At 43.5% G+C, this 13,827-nt stretch overlaps 1 protein-coding gene across 3 annotated transcripts in view; it reads right to left on the bottom strand.

Moving 5' to 3' along the window:
- LOC133352842 (protein FAM135A-like) overlaps positions 1–12,218 on the bottom strand; it is a 48,271-nt gene extending 36,053 nt beyond the window's left edge. For 2 of the 3 annotated variants that reach the window (XM_061568793.1, XM_061568795.1), the window contains exons 1-3: positions 12,128–12,218; positions 5,945–6,137; positions 2,181–2,260 (exon numbers count right to left, since the gene is read on the bottom strand). In XM_061568793.1, coding sequence (XP_061424777.1) covers positions 2,181–2,260; positions 5,945–6,021 — 157 coding nt within the window. In that variant the 5' untranslated portion in view covers positions 6,022–6,137; positions 12,128–12,218. Of the gene's footprint in view, positions 1–2,180; positions 2,261–5,944; positions 6,174–12,127 lie in introns of all 3 variants that reach the window. The other variant, XM_061568794.1, reaches the window with a different exon arrangement.
- Positions 12,219–13,827: the final 1,609 nt, after the last annotated feature.

The following is a 13,827-nucleotide window of genomic DNA, read 5'->3' as shown; positions in this document are numbered from 1 at the left end:
ATACGTACATGACGTGCGAGAATAAAGGTGTGCATAGCCAAGTTAGGATAATTCATGCTCATGCATTGATTATGTAACACGTTGCTACAGGCGTTTGTCTCTGAATTATCGATATGGAACAAGTAGCAGGGAGGCCTAAATGGCTTTGTTTATTTGCAAATACAGGCATCCCTCGCATAACGCCCGCCCCCCTCCCATCCCCCGCACCACCCCACAGCGTAAATTCGCAGTTACGAGATGCACCATTTAGGGCCGTACTTCCCACTTACGCCATGCGTTTCACAGTTACGCGCTCAAGAAAAAGACTTAAATAAATTATTTTTTAATATACAAAAACATTTTCAATGATAAAGATTCACAGTAAAGATTTTTTTTTCTGATGACACTACCACCGGCATCATAGCAGCGCCCAGTGTCACGGAATGGGTGTAGCAATCTGAGATCTGCATTTGTTTTTCAAGAAGCCATGAGTAAGATTTCTTAGCAACCTCTTTAATCTTTATTATTTGTTAAATCCCGCTGATTGTGTCCACCAGCAGTACCACAGTTAGTCGATTGGCAAGTCGCCTGCGGTGGGGTAAAGTGTGGGTACTCCCGTTCCTTCCTCGACAGTTGGCCAGCATAAGGAAGAGTAGGCCAAAATTCCTTCACGAGCTCCCTCGAGTGGAAGCGATCCCAACGGCAGTGGCGGGAGCAAGCACTTACTGGGCTGCACGTTTACCTTTGTGCCAGAGTTTTTTTACACGCTTTTATTTAACTCACTCCGTCTGTTGTCGTACCTTAAAAAATCGTGTAACTCAATTTTTACCCACTTCCCAATGTGCTATCGACTGCCAACTTGGTATACGTATGTCATACTGATGACAATACTATATTTTATCATTTAAATTTTTTATATATATTTTTAAACATTATTTTTTACGGGTCTAATTGTCCACGCTCAACTCACGTTGCCTGTAAATCACCACGGTTCCTTACGCTATGGCAAGCTGCGGGGCCACTTCCTGGAGTCGTGGAGTTCTGCCATTAACGAGTACGGTACATTTCATTAAAGCGTGTTTAAAAAAAAAAGTATTTTTTAATATTTTATTTACATCTCCAAGTTTGGCCAAAACAACTTAAAAAACCAGCTTAGCTCAAATTAGATAATCTTTCGGAGAGTTATTGCACCTCTCCCCAATAGACAATATAAATGCACATAATGTAAAAAAAAGACAGATGTCATTTGCCAAGATGCAATGATAAATGTGAGAAACAACTGAAATTATAATGCTTTAAAAGTGTTCCTGTTGAAGGTTCAGATGGCTGACATTTTAAAATCTTAATATGCACTATAAGTATGGGATTATAGATGGTTTATTGGTTTCAATACATTGTCTCACGAGCCAATTTTCCGGACAACTTCATGCAAACCGGGATTTTCAATGCAATGCACGCACCAATACATTTCAGCTCTTCTGAGAGCCGTGCAATATCGTTAGTAATAGAGTTAAATCATCATTATGTAGATTTAGAAAGAAATAAACCCACCAAAACCAATGATGTGCTCAAGAAAAAAAAGATATATAATTTAATTACTCATCCCCATTCCAAATCGATTTTTTTCTCCATAACTCAATTTTTTTCATCCTTGCTAATTTATCCGTGGTTATAAAGCAATAAGCACCCTTCGCTGTCGCACGAAACAAGACTCCGCTAACGTCCCTTGAGCAAAAGAGGTGGCAATAAGGTTTCCACGGTAAACGTTGACCAAATGCAAGCGACTTTTTTTCCCTCTCTAAAAAACTAAATAAAATTGAGAATAATCTCCCTTTAGGGCAGCGATGAACATCCGATAACTCATCGCCATCTGTTTGCACTCAACTGTAGCAGGATACTCATAGGGAATAACAATAAGGAAGAGGGTGCCATTATGAAAAGAAGCGCCCGGATTAATGCACACGTGGATGTTAAAGTGCAGGTAAGCGTTGCAGTTGCAGAAGTACGCTTAAAATGAAAGAGTGTCCTCTGCTTGCGTACTGGAAACTTGCCATGAACACTAATTGGCAGACAACCTTTATCTGTGAGCACAGTGCATGCGACAGGCACTTATATACATGTTGCGGATGGCTGCGGGGCAGGGCACAGCCAATCCGAATGCAGACCACGTAAATGTGAGTGCACCGGTGGGATTGCCGTACCATTTTTATGGGGCAAGCTGACCTCCACTTTGTGTGGAATCCGCGGAGGCACCTTCAGAGCGGCCCGCAGCTGGTAAAACCTGCAACGGAATACACGTCTAAATTTAGCACGCACAATTCTGCGGTCAATGTTGCAATTCGTAATTGATTTTTTGGGTTGGGTCGCTCAAGTAAAATGCAAATGTGTGTGCGGTAAACCCTCCTCCACCCGACACGGAAAAATAAATAAAAGTTGTCGCATGAACAAGCACGTCAATTTATGATCGATTCAGCACACCGGTATATGTTGGGCAGCAATCCAGACGCATTTTCAAGGGTCAAGACTAGGAGGAGATTTTCACAATTCTGGCAAACGTGTGATGATACTGGCTGTAATTACCGGCAGAACTTCGCACCCAATTGTTAAATGTTGGGTATTGCTCGCCGACATACCGGTGGGATGAAGCAATAATAATTTAAAACTTTTGTCTGGGTGCCAACAGTATTAATATGGCTGTGTCAGGTGGAGGAGGGTGTATGACACACAATGGGAATTTCATTCAGGCGATCTTACCCAGAAAATAATTGACAATTTTGAATAAATTTCCTTGACAGTTTTATATTCATGAGTAATGAACAATGAGTCATGATCAATGCAGTGATGGGCGAAGGCAATCTCAAGCCGTTGCAATCGGTCACGGCCCTGCGATGCCTCAATCCGTCTAACAAATGCACGCAAGCCGATTCCATCACTCCATCTCCACGGAGAACGTCCGTCTCAGGCATGTTATAATGAATATGCATCTATCGCACCTCCGATTAGCACGGTTGGCTATGTGCAGGGTGAAAGAAGTTCAACATACATACATATTTAGACGTTCTTGATCATCGGTATTAAATATAGATTAAACAAGTTAAATGATGCGAGCGATAAACGCATCAAACCATGAAATGCGCCGATTTTAAGTTTATATTTAGTAGGAGCACTCTATAAGCAGGTGGCAGCCCGTTGAGATCTGGCTTAAATAACACTCAGTAAAGCACACACGTGTGTTTGTGATTGGTAGTCAGAAACCCCACAGTCATCGCAGATTACATACCCAGGACAATCTCGCTTACGTGACTCGCTGGGGACTGGGGTACCAGGCGGAGGTGTGAAAATTACATCTTTATAAGATGACAGTTACACCTCTGCGCACAAATCGTATACTGGAAGAAAAATAAGGTACAAACTGCTTTAAACATGGGGGGGAAAGTTTGACCGTGCTTTAGAACCAAGCAAATGTACAAAAGAGCAGATCACATTTATCAATAAAAATGGAACACTACGGTTATTCAACGGAACAAATATTTTGCACTGGCTACGGGTGGTTAATTGATCAGGGCGAGAATGTGACCATTGGGTATCCGACTTTGTACAGTACTATATACATCGAATAGCAGGCAGGGTCAACACTTACATCCAGAACGAATATGAACCCTCTGTATTGATATACAATTAAAGAATTATTTACTTCGTTGACCGACTATGGGGACAAAAATCTTTTTAAAAGAATGTATGTTCCTGGTACGTCAGCCTGTAAGGGGTTTAAATGTAAAGCATTCAGAATCTTCCTTTTCAGAACGACGTCCGTTAACCTTGACGAACCAGCAGCCAACACTTGCACGCACGTGAAAAGCACTCAATGTATCCAATGCACCGCTCCTGCATTTCCAGCATCTGCAGAATAATTACGCGAGTCCAAACCACAAAACGAAACTAATGAGACGCAAAATCTAACAAAGGCGTTCTTAGTTAGGAAATATGGTTCGCAACGAAACACATTTACGACAGAAGAAAAAAAAAAGTGCAAAACATGCTGGAGCATGCTCGACACAGCGCCACCAAAGCATTGCTGTGAGCGGTGTGCTTGTGCTATGTCTGCGACTACGCAACAAGCTTCGGAGAAGCAAAACAAAAAACAGGCGTGCACAAGGGTTGTCCTGACAAGAAATAACAATCGCAACGGAACTCATTTAAAATGTAAAAAACACATTCGGCGGTGCAAGCAATGCTTAGCCCTAACCCACCAATGCAGGTTATACAAAAATTTGCGTGTGCAAAGTCCTGCAACGGCAACCTTCACCGAACGTCCGCATTGTGCCGTGTGCGTGCGAGCCAGCGTCAACACCGCTAGCTCTGCTGTTTGGACCGTGACTACACCGCAGCAGCGGTGGTGGCAGCTGCCAGTTGGAATCGACGAGAAGCAGAGGGGAGAAAGTGACTCTAAGGTGTCACCATGCTTAAACCTGTCCATCACAGCAGCACTTCAATAGTTTGCACGAGGCTAATCCGTACAGCAGGCTTGTGCGGATTATTAATGGTCTATTTCTGTTTTTGAGGCTGCAGATTTGAGTGTGTACCGAGTGACATACTAATGGACAGTATTTCCAGAGGGGAGGGGAGGGAGGTGGGTAAACACTCAATCATAGCCTCTTTTTAAAATTATTACTCGACGAGCAAGAATAAAAACAGCAAGAAAGGATTATCATTAAATTATTTAGTTTTAATGAAGGTCTCAAAGCAGAGCTGTAAGTTACATGCAGACACTTGGTTGTATTTTACACCTGCTCGTAAAAGTGAATCTGACAGCTCGAAGCTGTTTAAAAAAAATACACACATTACGTTTTGTTTACAGTCTAGCAAGGAGGACATACACAAGGCTGATATGAAATGCAACACGATACGTAAAAACAAGACCAGTAGCATGCGTCTCGCATAACATCGCGCAGGGAGGCAACACAAGACACATTGACAGATGGAGAGGTGCATGCTTGGAATTTGCACTCAGAGACTAAGAGTAGAAAAGTATGCTTGGGCAGAAGGCATCGCGAGAAGGACTGTATGTATGTTGGACGTCTTTCGCACCGTATGTAGCTAACCGTGCTTATCGGAGGTGCGGGATGACGGCCGATGGACGAGGCTGATGACAAAATGGAAACCAAAGGAGAGAACACACCACAGAGATGGAGCGAAGCGATCAGCTCATGTGCAGGACTAAGATGGATAATGGCACGATAGGACCGTGGTAGATGGTGACTGTATGGGGAGAGGCCTTCAACCAAAGGTGGACAATGGCTAAAGATGATGCATGCGGCTGGTGGTGGAGTACCAGGTAGCGCTGAGCTGCACTACAATCCAAGTCACCGAGTTCAATTTCCGCTCATGGCCAACATCGGTGAGGGATATCCTAACAGGTCCTGGGCCTCCCCTACGTCAACTCGGCTTCAAACGAGAACCTGGTGCGGTGTGTAAACACGCCCACTCGGGAGACAAAGGCGGCCAGGCGTGGTGTTGGCCACCCACCCGCCTCATGTGCCGTGCCAGCCTTAAAGGTGCTCTTGAACAGCAATTGTTCCAACACATGTAGAGAGCCCTTTTGTCATTTAACTTATGGACAGCCTCCCTGTGCTTAGCCGGTCATTAATGTTTACGTGTTTAGATGTATGCTTGTTTGTGAGCTAAATTTCTGGTCAGTTTATTCGCAAGAGTGAGATGATGAATCGTATAAACATGAGTGGTGGTGGTGATGGATTGGGGAAGTCTTCATTCCGCAGGCAATAGATGCCGGCTGATTAAGATTATTATGATGAAGGTAACACTTGAAGCAGGTCTAAAAAAAAAAAAGGTGAAATTTATTGAATGCGGCAAAACCGACAAGGAGGCGTGTCCATCGTGAGCACGGGACCCGACGGCAGCGGAGCAACCCTGAACGCATCATCGAGTGGTCTCCATGACGACGTACCCTCGCTGGAAGAGGTCCACGTTGTGGAACTTGTGAAGTTCCACGGAGAACTCGACGGTGGCCTGCGCCTCCGCCATGGCGTTCCCCCCGCCGTCTCTCGAGACCACCTTCGCCGCCCCTCTCCGCTTCACGTTGCCATCATCATCCCACTGCCACGCTCCGCGATCCTCAGCCACTGCTTAGACAGGGCCATCTGCATCAGAACGAAGAAAGCTACTGCGAGGGGGTTCTGGGGGAAGAGAAAAGCGCCAAGCCGCGAGAATGTTCAGCAGTTCCACTGCTGGATATTTTTTTTCCGCCTGAGGACGACCGCTTGTGTTGCGATCGAAACGTCGTGATATATTATTTTTGGTTATATTTTATTTTCTGCCTACGTGACTTTACCGAAAGAACCAAAGAGTATGGATTCCTGCGGTCACGAAAGCTTCAAATCAAGATTGAGAATGTAATGATTCGTCTATTAAATCGATAGTTATACTCACGGTATGTACACAGAGTATAACTGCCTAGGATTTGTCGCTGTCAGCCAGTTATGCAGAGGAACGGAGTTGGAAACGTTCTGTAAAGTTTACACAGCCTTTGTGGTTATAGCCTTCGTGTTATAAGAATGGCACGAATATCAAATGTCCATATTATTATTACTACAGCCCTTTAATTAAGACATGTTGCTTCAACTCGCTCGCTCGTTGCACCAGCTGCCTTACTTGTATATGGTTCATGGCAATGATAAATATTCTCAGCTCTGTCAATCCACTGCTGGATAAAGGCATCCCCTTTCCAGACAGGTTATGGGGGTTTAACACGTAGGCTTTCGCGACCAATATTATTCATAATCAACGTTTTTGGGTTAGATTGCATTATTTATAAATGTGTCGTAACCCTCCACCACCCGACACGGCCAATCAGTAAAAAAAGTCTCACGTTGACAAAAGACAAATAGTTCACTGCTTTAGCCCACCGGTGTGTTGAAGCGTGAAACCACAACATTTACAATTTGAGTACGACGTTTCACTGGTAATTGCATCCAGCATCATCGGGCAATTCGCCAGAATGGGGGTGATTGGACCACGCTTCATCACGCTGGGCAGCACGGGTTGGTGAAGACAGGGCAACAGAGGCGTAGATGTTTAGAAATACAGTACAACCATAGAATTTGCCGAACTGCCCCCTGCTCCGCACAATATGAGTAACGCACCAACCACTACATGTATACATCATTTATATAGACATACCATTCTATGATTCCTGCAAATTATATGCCAATGTGCTTATAGGCTAACAAAAAACTAACAAGAAAACAAGTCAAACAATAGATGAGACTGTTGCATCTCGAATGGTAACCTGGACACCAAATCACGACACTTCATTGAATCAATGTGGAAGGGATGTGGTATGAATAGGCTCACCCCTGCCACGCAGATTCATTATGAAATGACATGCTGGTGGCCAGTATTGATGATGCGGTCATACTTGCTCCACCAGAACGCAATTACGGCAAGCATAATTTATTAAAACATCATCTAATCAAAAATCCACCTGTTTATAATGGTTTTCTCTGTACAGTCGCATGTCATTGTGTAATAACATACAGCCGAAATGCGCAAAATAAAAAAAAGCAGCGAGTCATACGTTTGCATTTATAATTTCAATGACACGTGTTTTTGCGTTTAAAAAAAAAATACAAATTGTGTACACCGTTGTGAGCTTGCAAGAGACTTGCGGTTCGAATGCCTGCGTGCATAGCACAACCATCCATCAGCTGTTCTCAAATAAGTGTCATCTTACTTCTATTCACCAAGGGGCCTTCCGAGGCTTACCGTGAATGGATGAGGGTTGCCAGTACAGTAATAGATAATTCCTATTTCTGACCATGACCCGGCATAACCTGCCTAAACAAACCGCTTACTCGCAACGACCCTAATAAGTGGTAAGATTAAGGTGCGAATTAAATACTCCCGTGCATTTACACCGTGATAATACGAATTGTTAAGGCTAATCCTCGAGGAACGTGACTATAATCCTAACTGGTGCAAGCAAATTATAAATCCATGCTGAATAATGATGCAGATGTCCTTGAGATCCATCCTAGGCAATGTGGTAATTAACTTGGTGCTGTCAGTGAGAAGCTGGATGAATAGCAAAGGAAGCTTGCATACGCCGGTGAATGAATGTCTACCTTTGAAAGCACAATCACTTCTAATTGACTCTCCACTTTCATGAAGATGTACAGTCTACTCGCTCACTCTCCACCAGCTGTCTTACTTGAACGTGGATCGTATAATAAATAAAAATTCAGCTCTTTGTAAATACACGTTGGATGATGGCCTTCCCACGGCCGTTTCTTATATTAAAGCAATTGATTTAGCGCCTTAACTACACGGCGCTTTACAAAAAAATAACAATGGTACACACGGATTTAATGGTGGAGATGAGGTGAATGAAATAAATGAGAGGAAGCAACGGGCAAATCTGTGATGCATGAATTCAGTGAAAGCGAAATTGATGACAATAAATGATGATGAATGGATTGAATGAATGGGGAATGAATGAAAGCCATGTAATGAGAATATGAAGAGGGTACAGTAACGGTGGTGGTTATTAGGGGGGGGGGGGGATTAAGGGGTGGTGGGGTGAGCTCGGGAACAATGAGTGAGTTCAGTCTTGATTTGAAGCTTTCGTGACTGCAGGAATCCATTCTCTCTGGTTCTTTCGGTAAAGTCACGTAGGTAGAATAAATAACAAAAGAAAACACGACGTTTCGGTCGCAACACAAGCATCCGTCTTTACCTGACTTTACCGAAAGAACCAGAGAGTATAATCAGTGAGTTTTGAGTGCGGAGTGGAAACTAGTGAGCGAAGGTGACTGCTTAATGCAGGGGGAAGTTTGTTCCAGTGAAATGGGGGGGGGGGGGGGGCAAGAAGAGAGAATGATCTTCTTGGTTCTTTCGGTAAAGTCACGTAGAAGGGAAGTAGTAAAATAATAATAAAACATAATAAAATAATTCTCACGACGTTTCGGCCACAACGCAAGCAGCCGTCCTCAGATGAAGACCAGGTCTGTCGGGGAGACGGTCTTTACCGAAAGAACCAAGAAGATGAATCCCTGCTGTCACGAAAGCTTTAAATCGAAAGAGAGAAAGAGCGAAAGCGTGGATTGAGCGCAAGGAGGAGCAGTAACAGAGAGAGACAGCAAAAATTGAGAACGTAGAGGGTCAGAGGGCACGTAGAAAAATACAAGCGTGGCAAGACATGGTGGCGCAAGCCCATGAAGGGATATGTAGACCAGGGTTGTAGTTGTTGAAACATATTTTTACCATGCTGGTCGTTGAACAAGGTCTGGGAATGGTTCAGATATCACTTGCCACTGATGTTAGCTGTTGTCAGAATTCAAATGCAGGTTGCTGGCTTGAAAACCGAGTTGTGCTCTGTTGTTGGACTGTGAGTAATAAATAATGAATATATTAACTGACATGCGCGTGTATTTCAAAACCAAAAAATAATCTAACAAATTAAGCGTAGTTTGATTATTAAACAAATGCTGTTAAAAATACATTGGTGCAGAAATGCAGTTGGATGCATAATCTAATGTCATTGTTCACAATACTGTCAACAATGTGTACTCTATACGAAAGCCTTGATCAACAATTAATTACACATCAACACAACTGTGCATTGATTTTACATGTCAACAGGTTAGGGGCATATTTTTACAAAAAAAAAACTGCTACAAAAGCAGTGGAATGACACGTAAGACTTTTTGCATGCACAGTACACATAAGTTACATTCAACTTGATGGTGATGAATTAATTAGTCCCAAAAACTTGTGCTAGAACATGCATTTATGAAGCTATCTTTAACGCGGGCAGACGTCATTTGCCTCACGGCGCTAAAATTTCATCAGCTGGTGGTTTTACAGTCAAACGTGTGCTGCTAATGACACCACAGCGACGCCAAACATGCAAAGTATTGTGATCAGTAAACTCCAAGAGCTGAATCGCAGGGAACATCCTAATGACACTTCTGCGATAACACACTGGCGTTGTTATTAATCACGCCAATTAGGCCGGAGACATACATTTCCCCCCCGACATTAAGATACTTAAAAAGTGTCAGTTCCTTCCAACAAACCATGTTGGCACCGTTAAATACACAAGCATATTATTTTGTAGATGACCACCTTGGCGTTGTGTGCTTACCTGAAACTGGTTTTTAGCTTTCGGGGAAAAGGTCAGGAACACTCTAATAACTACTCTAGGGCATGCCACACTCCTTAATGTCAATGAGTGACGTCAATAAAGTACCACGACCCATAACTTAAAATGCTTAATCTAATTAACAATAAAGCTTCAGCCATGGTCAATCTGCTGCTGGATGAAGAGCCCCCAAAGCTGATACCCACTTCTCACAGTGCTGCGATGTTACTATTGATCCACCTAACACACCGGCACGTGTACAGGCATAAACAGCAGAGGTCGCAACCGGGTACCCGATACCCGTACCCTACCCGATACCCGGCTACCCGTACCCGGCCGGGTACGGGTACCAGTTTGCGACCCTGGTGCGGCCGGGTATGGGTACGGGTAGGCCGTGAGTCACCGGTGAGTAACCGTTTGTCACTCATTTCGGATAGGGTACGGGTAGCGTACGGGTACCCGTTTGCAAACCCTGGTGCAGCCGGGTACGGGTAAGGAATCAAAACCCGTTTGCGACCTCTGATAAACAGCCTAGGTAGTTATTTTTTTGGCTCCTTTCAGCAGTCTCGCGTGACAGTTGTGAAACGAAATGATCCTCATGAGACTCCTGTACAGTGGGGAAGGATATACCTGGGCATTCATCAATAACATCACTGTGTATGACATACCTGTGCGCGTAATTACATAACGTGCTCCTGCAAAAGGGGAAAATTATGATCTCGGAACATTTTATTGTGCCATTTGTTTCCATCAGATGTATCATTAAATGATCGGTTTTATTATAAATCACATTGAGATTCTACTTTTAACAAAATAGTCATTAAAATAGAACTGACCAATCATTCCATTACAGGATTTTCCTTTATAAAACGTAAATATCTGTGTGAATTGATGCCATTTGTTAATTGAAAATATAAACAGTGGCATATTGTAAAACCCATTCGTCATTGAGTGCATTACGTAAAGGACATAAGAACATCACTTGAGGTGTTGTGTACGTGTTTTTTTCCTGCCGATTACAGACAAAGACAGAAACGAATACCAGCGTTATAGTTTTTTGCATCAACCTCTTCATTTATATTTGAAGACAAATAAAATCTCACTGACATGTTAATCACTGATATTAGCTCTAATATCGAATTGATTAGACTCCTTTGGGATTCATAGAGTTTGGCGTAAATGCACAGAGCTCAGACAGTCAGGATAAGGCGACATGTAGGATGTTAAAGCTTTCGGTAGGAATATAAGAGGCTCGTTGTCTCTGAGGATCATTAAGGGTTCTGCGTTGTTCATATCCAAGTCCCCACAGCCCAGATTTAGGCACAATTAGGATTATTTGGGTAAAGCGCTAATAACACGGGGCTCACGTAAGTCGGACTCGGGCACGTTTAAAATACTGAGGTTCAATGTTAAGTCCAGGTTTAAAAAAAACCCAGAATAAGCCAACGACGACACACTTAAAATCCTGAGGAATTTCGTCACTGCAGCATCACCGTCCGAGGCTCACAGAGCCAGAGACGACACCTGCAGTGAGTACGCGAATCGCACAACACAATCAGTCGCCTCAACACTTTACACATTAAATCGTCACCACCACCATCATCATCATCAGCCATCGCTAATCCGCTGCTGGATGAAGGCATCTCCAATCAGTCGCCATCTCTCGCGATATATATTTTAAAAAACGTTAAATCGCATTGTATTAATTGCAAATTCTACAACCGACTCGATAACAACACCCCGTAGATGCGGCCTACACCGATCTCAACTAGTGTCACCAACCGACCAAGCCGCACCGATGACCGGCCTGACCATATAGTCGACACCGGTGGGGTGGGGGGGAAGGCAATAATCCTGAACGCAGCAACACCATATTTTTGTTGTTAAATAAACACAACGGAAGAGAGCCCACGCGCTACCTGGTGGCTCTTCGACGGCACAGAGAGAGAGAGGGAGCGAGCGAGAGAATCTCGGACGCCGCGGACTCACCCAGGACGCAGAGGAGGCGAGAGCGCGCAGACGACGCTGGGACGCGGCGGCCACAAGCCGCGTCTGCTGCTGCCCCATTCAAGTTAGCGTGGCCACGCCTCGACCAATGGGAAGGCGGTATGGCAGTGATGTCATCAAAACTACCGCCCCCCCCACCAGCCCCTCCTTCTTCAGGGTAGAGCGGGGGGGACTCGGCTACGTGACAGCTGTCAATCATCTCATCAAATACTGGTTTCAGAATCAGAATATTTATTTATATTGGAAGAATCCGATTAGCTATAAAGCTCCTTTTCACAAATGTCCGGTAGGCGACGGGTAAGAACGTTACAACAATAAATAATGCAAACACATGATGTGAGTGCAAATAACAACCAGATAAAGTTTAACCATGTTTAGATTTTGAGAGAGCAAGGTTGAGTCTCATCATCAACAGTGAGCTGATGGGTTACCAAAAAAAACCCTAAATAAAATGCAGCAAGGAAGCAAAATAAATCAGCGCAGAAACAACTGTGTATCAATAAAAAATAAAAAATATTACGGAAAAATAAATCAATGTTAACTAATAAATTATCTGTAACATAAGTCGGCTCGGGCAGATTATGTTTAGACTGATCGTAGTGCAATTACAAATGAAAGAAAACATTAAAGATATATTGTCGTAATATGTGATTTATCAATCATAATCATCGCTAACCATGTTCTATCCAATGCTGGATGCAAGTATCCCCACGTTGCCAACCCCTAAAGAATCACGTGATGCCACAATCCATTTTGCTGCTGTACGTGAGAGCTCATCTCATCGATCCATCTCGCCAGTGGACGTCCTCTTGGGTGTTCCCTCCTTTGGCTGCCATCTCGTTACCAGTCTCGTCCATCCACCATCCTCCCTCATGGTGAGCTGTCAATATAAATGTATCTCGATTTAAAGCTTTCGTGACTGCAGGGATTCATCTTCTTGGTTCTTTCGGTAAAGTCACGTAGAAGGGAAGTAATAAAATGATAAAAATAAAACATAATAAAATAATTCTCACGACGTTTCGGCTAAAACGCAAGCAGCCGTCTTCAGGTGAAGAATGAGACACTGCCAAGCTTGGAGCTTATATATAAGCTGGGTTGGAGGTGGAAGAAGAGCGCCTTAAAGCTCCAAGCTTTTTGTCTCTCAGAGTAAGACTATAAGCTAAACAATGTTTATTTTATTTTACCAGGTAAGGCACCACTGAGCTATATAGCTCCTTTTTCAGTAGCGACCTTGCCACTAATGATAGCTCAACGAAGTGGCTCATCACCGGGACATTTACAGCGGCCAAATACTCTCAACGCGTGATGTCGATTCTAAATATGGTGATAAAAAGTGGAGGACCCGGAGGAAAATCCACGCGGCCAAGGGGAGAGAGACACGCAAACTCCAAATGCACAGGTGTTAGGGTCGGTTTCGAACACACAACCTCCCAGCATACCTTTCTCGACGATTCTCTGTGCACTTTCAATATTTTGTTCCCTGTTTTTTGGTCAGGGTCCTTATTTTCAATCCGTGTCGTGGAAGGTAATAATTTAATAAATCAAATCTTTTGTTTCCTTTTTAGATGCATTTCCATGTTGTTTTTCATTATAAAATGTATTTTGAAAGCACTTCAAGTTGCTTTCGTCTGCCTCTCTATTTCATTTTAATCTCGGCTTGCCTTCAGCAACTGTCCTATGTA

Source organism: Lethenteron reissneri, chromosome 42, assembly GCF_015708825.2.
Source record: "Lethenteron reissneri isolate LAM-NWPU_2019-01 chromosome 42, ASM1570882v1, whole genome shotgun sequence".
In the NCBI taxonomy this organism is placed as follows: domain Eukaryota; kingdom Metazoa; phylum Chordata; class Hyperoartia; order Petromyzontiformes; family Petromyzontidae; genus Lethenteron; species Lethenteron reissneri.
This window is presented reverse-complemented; position numbering and strand designations above follow the sequence as displayed.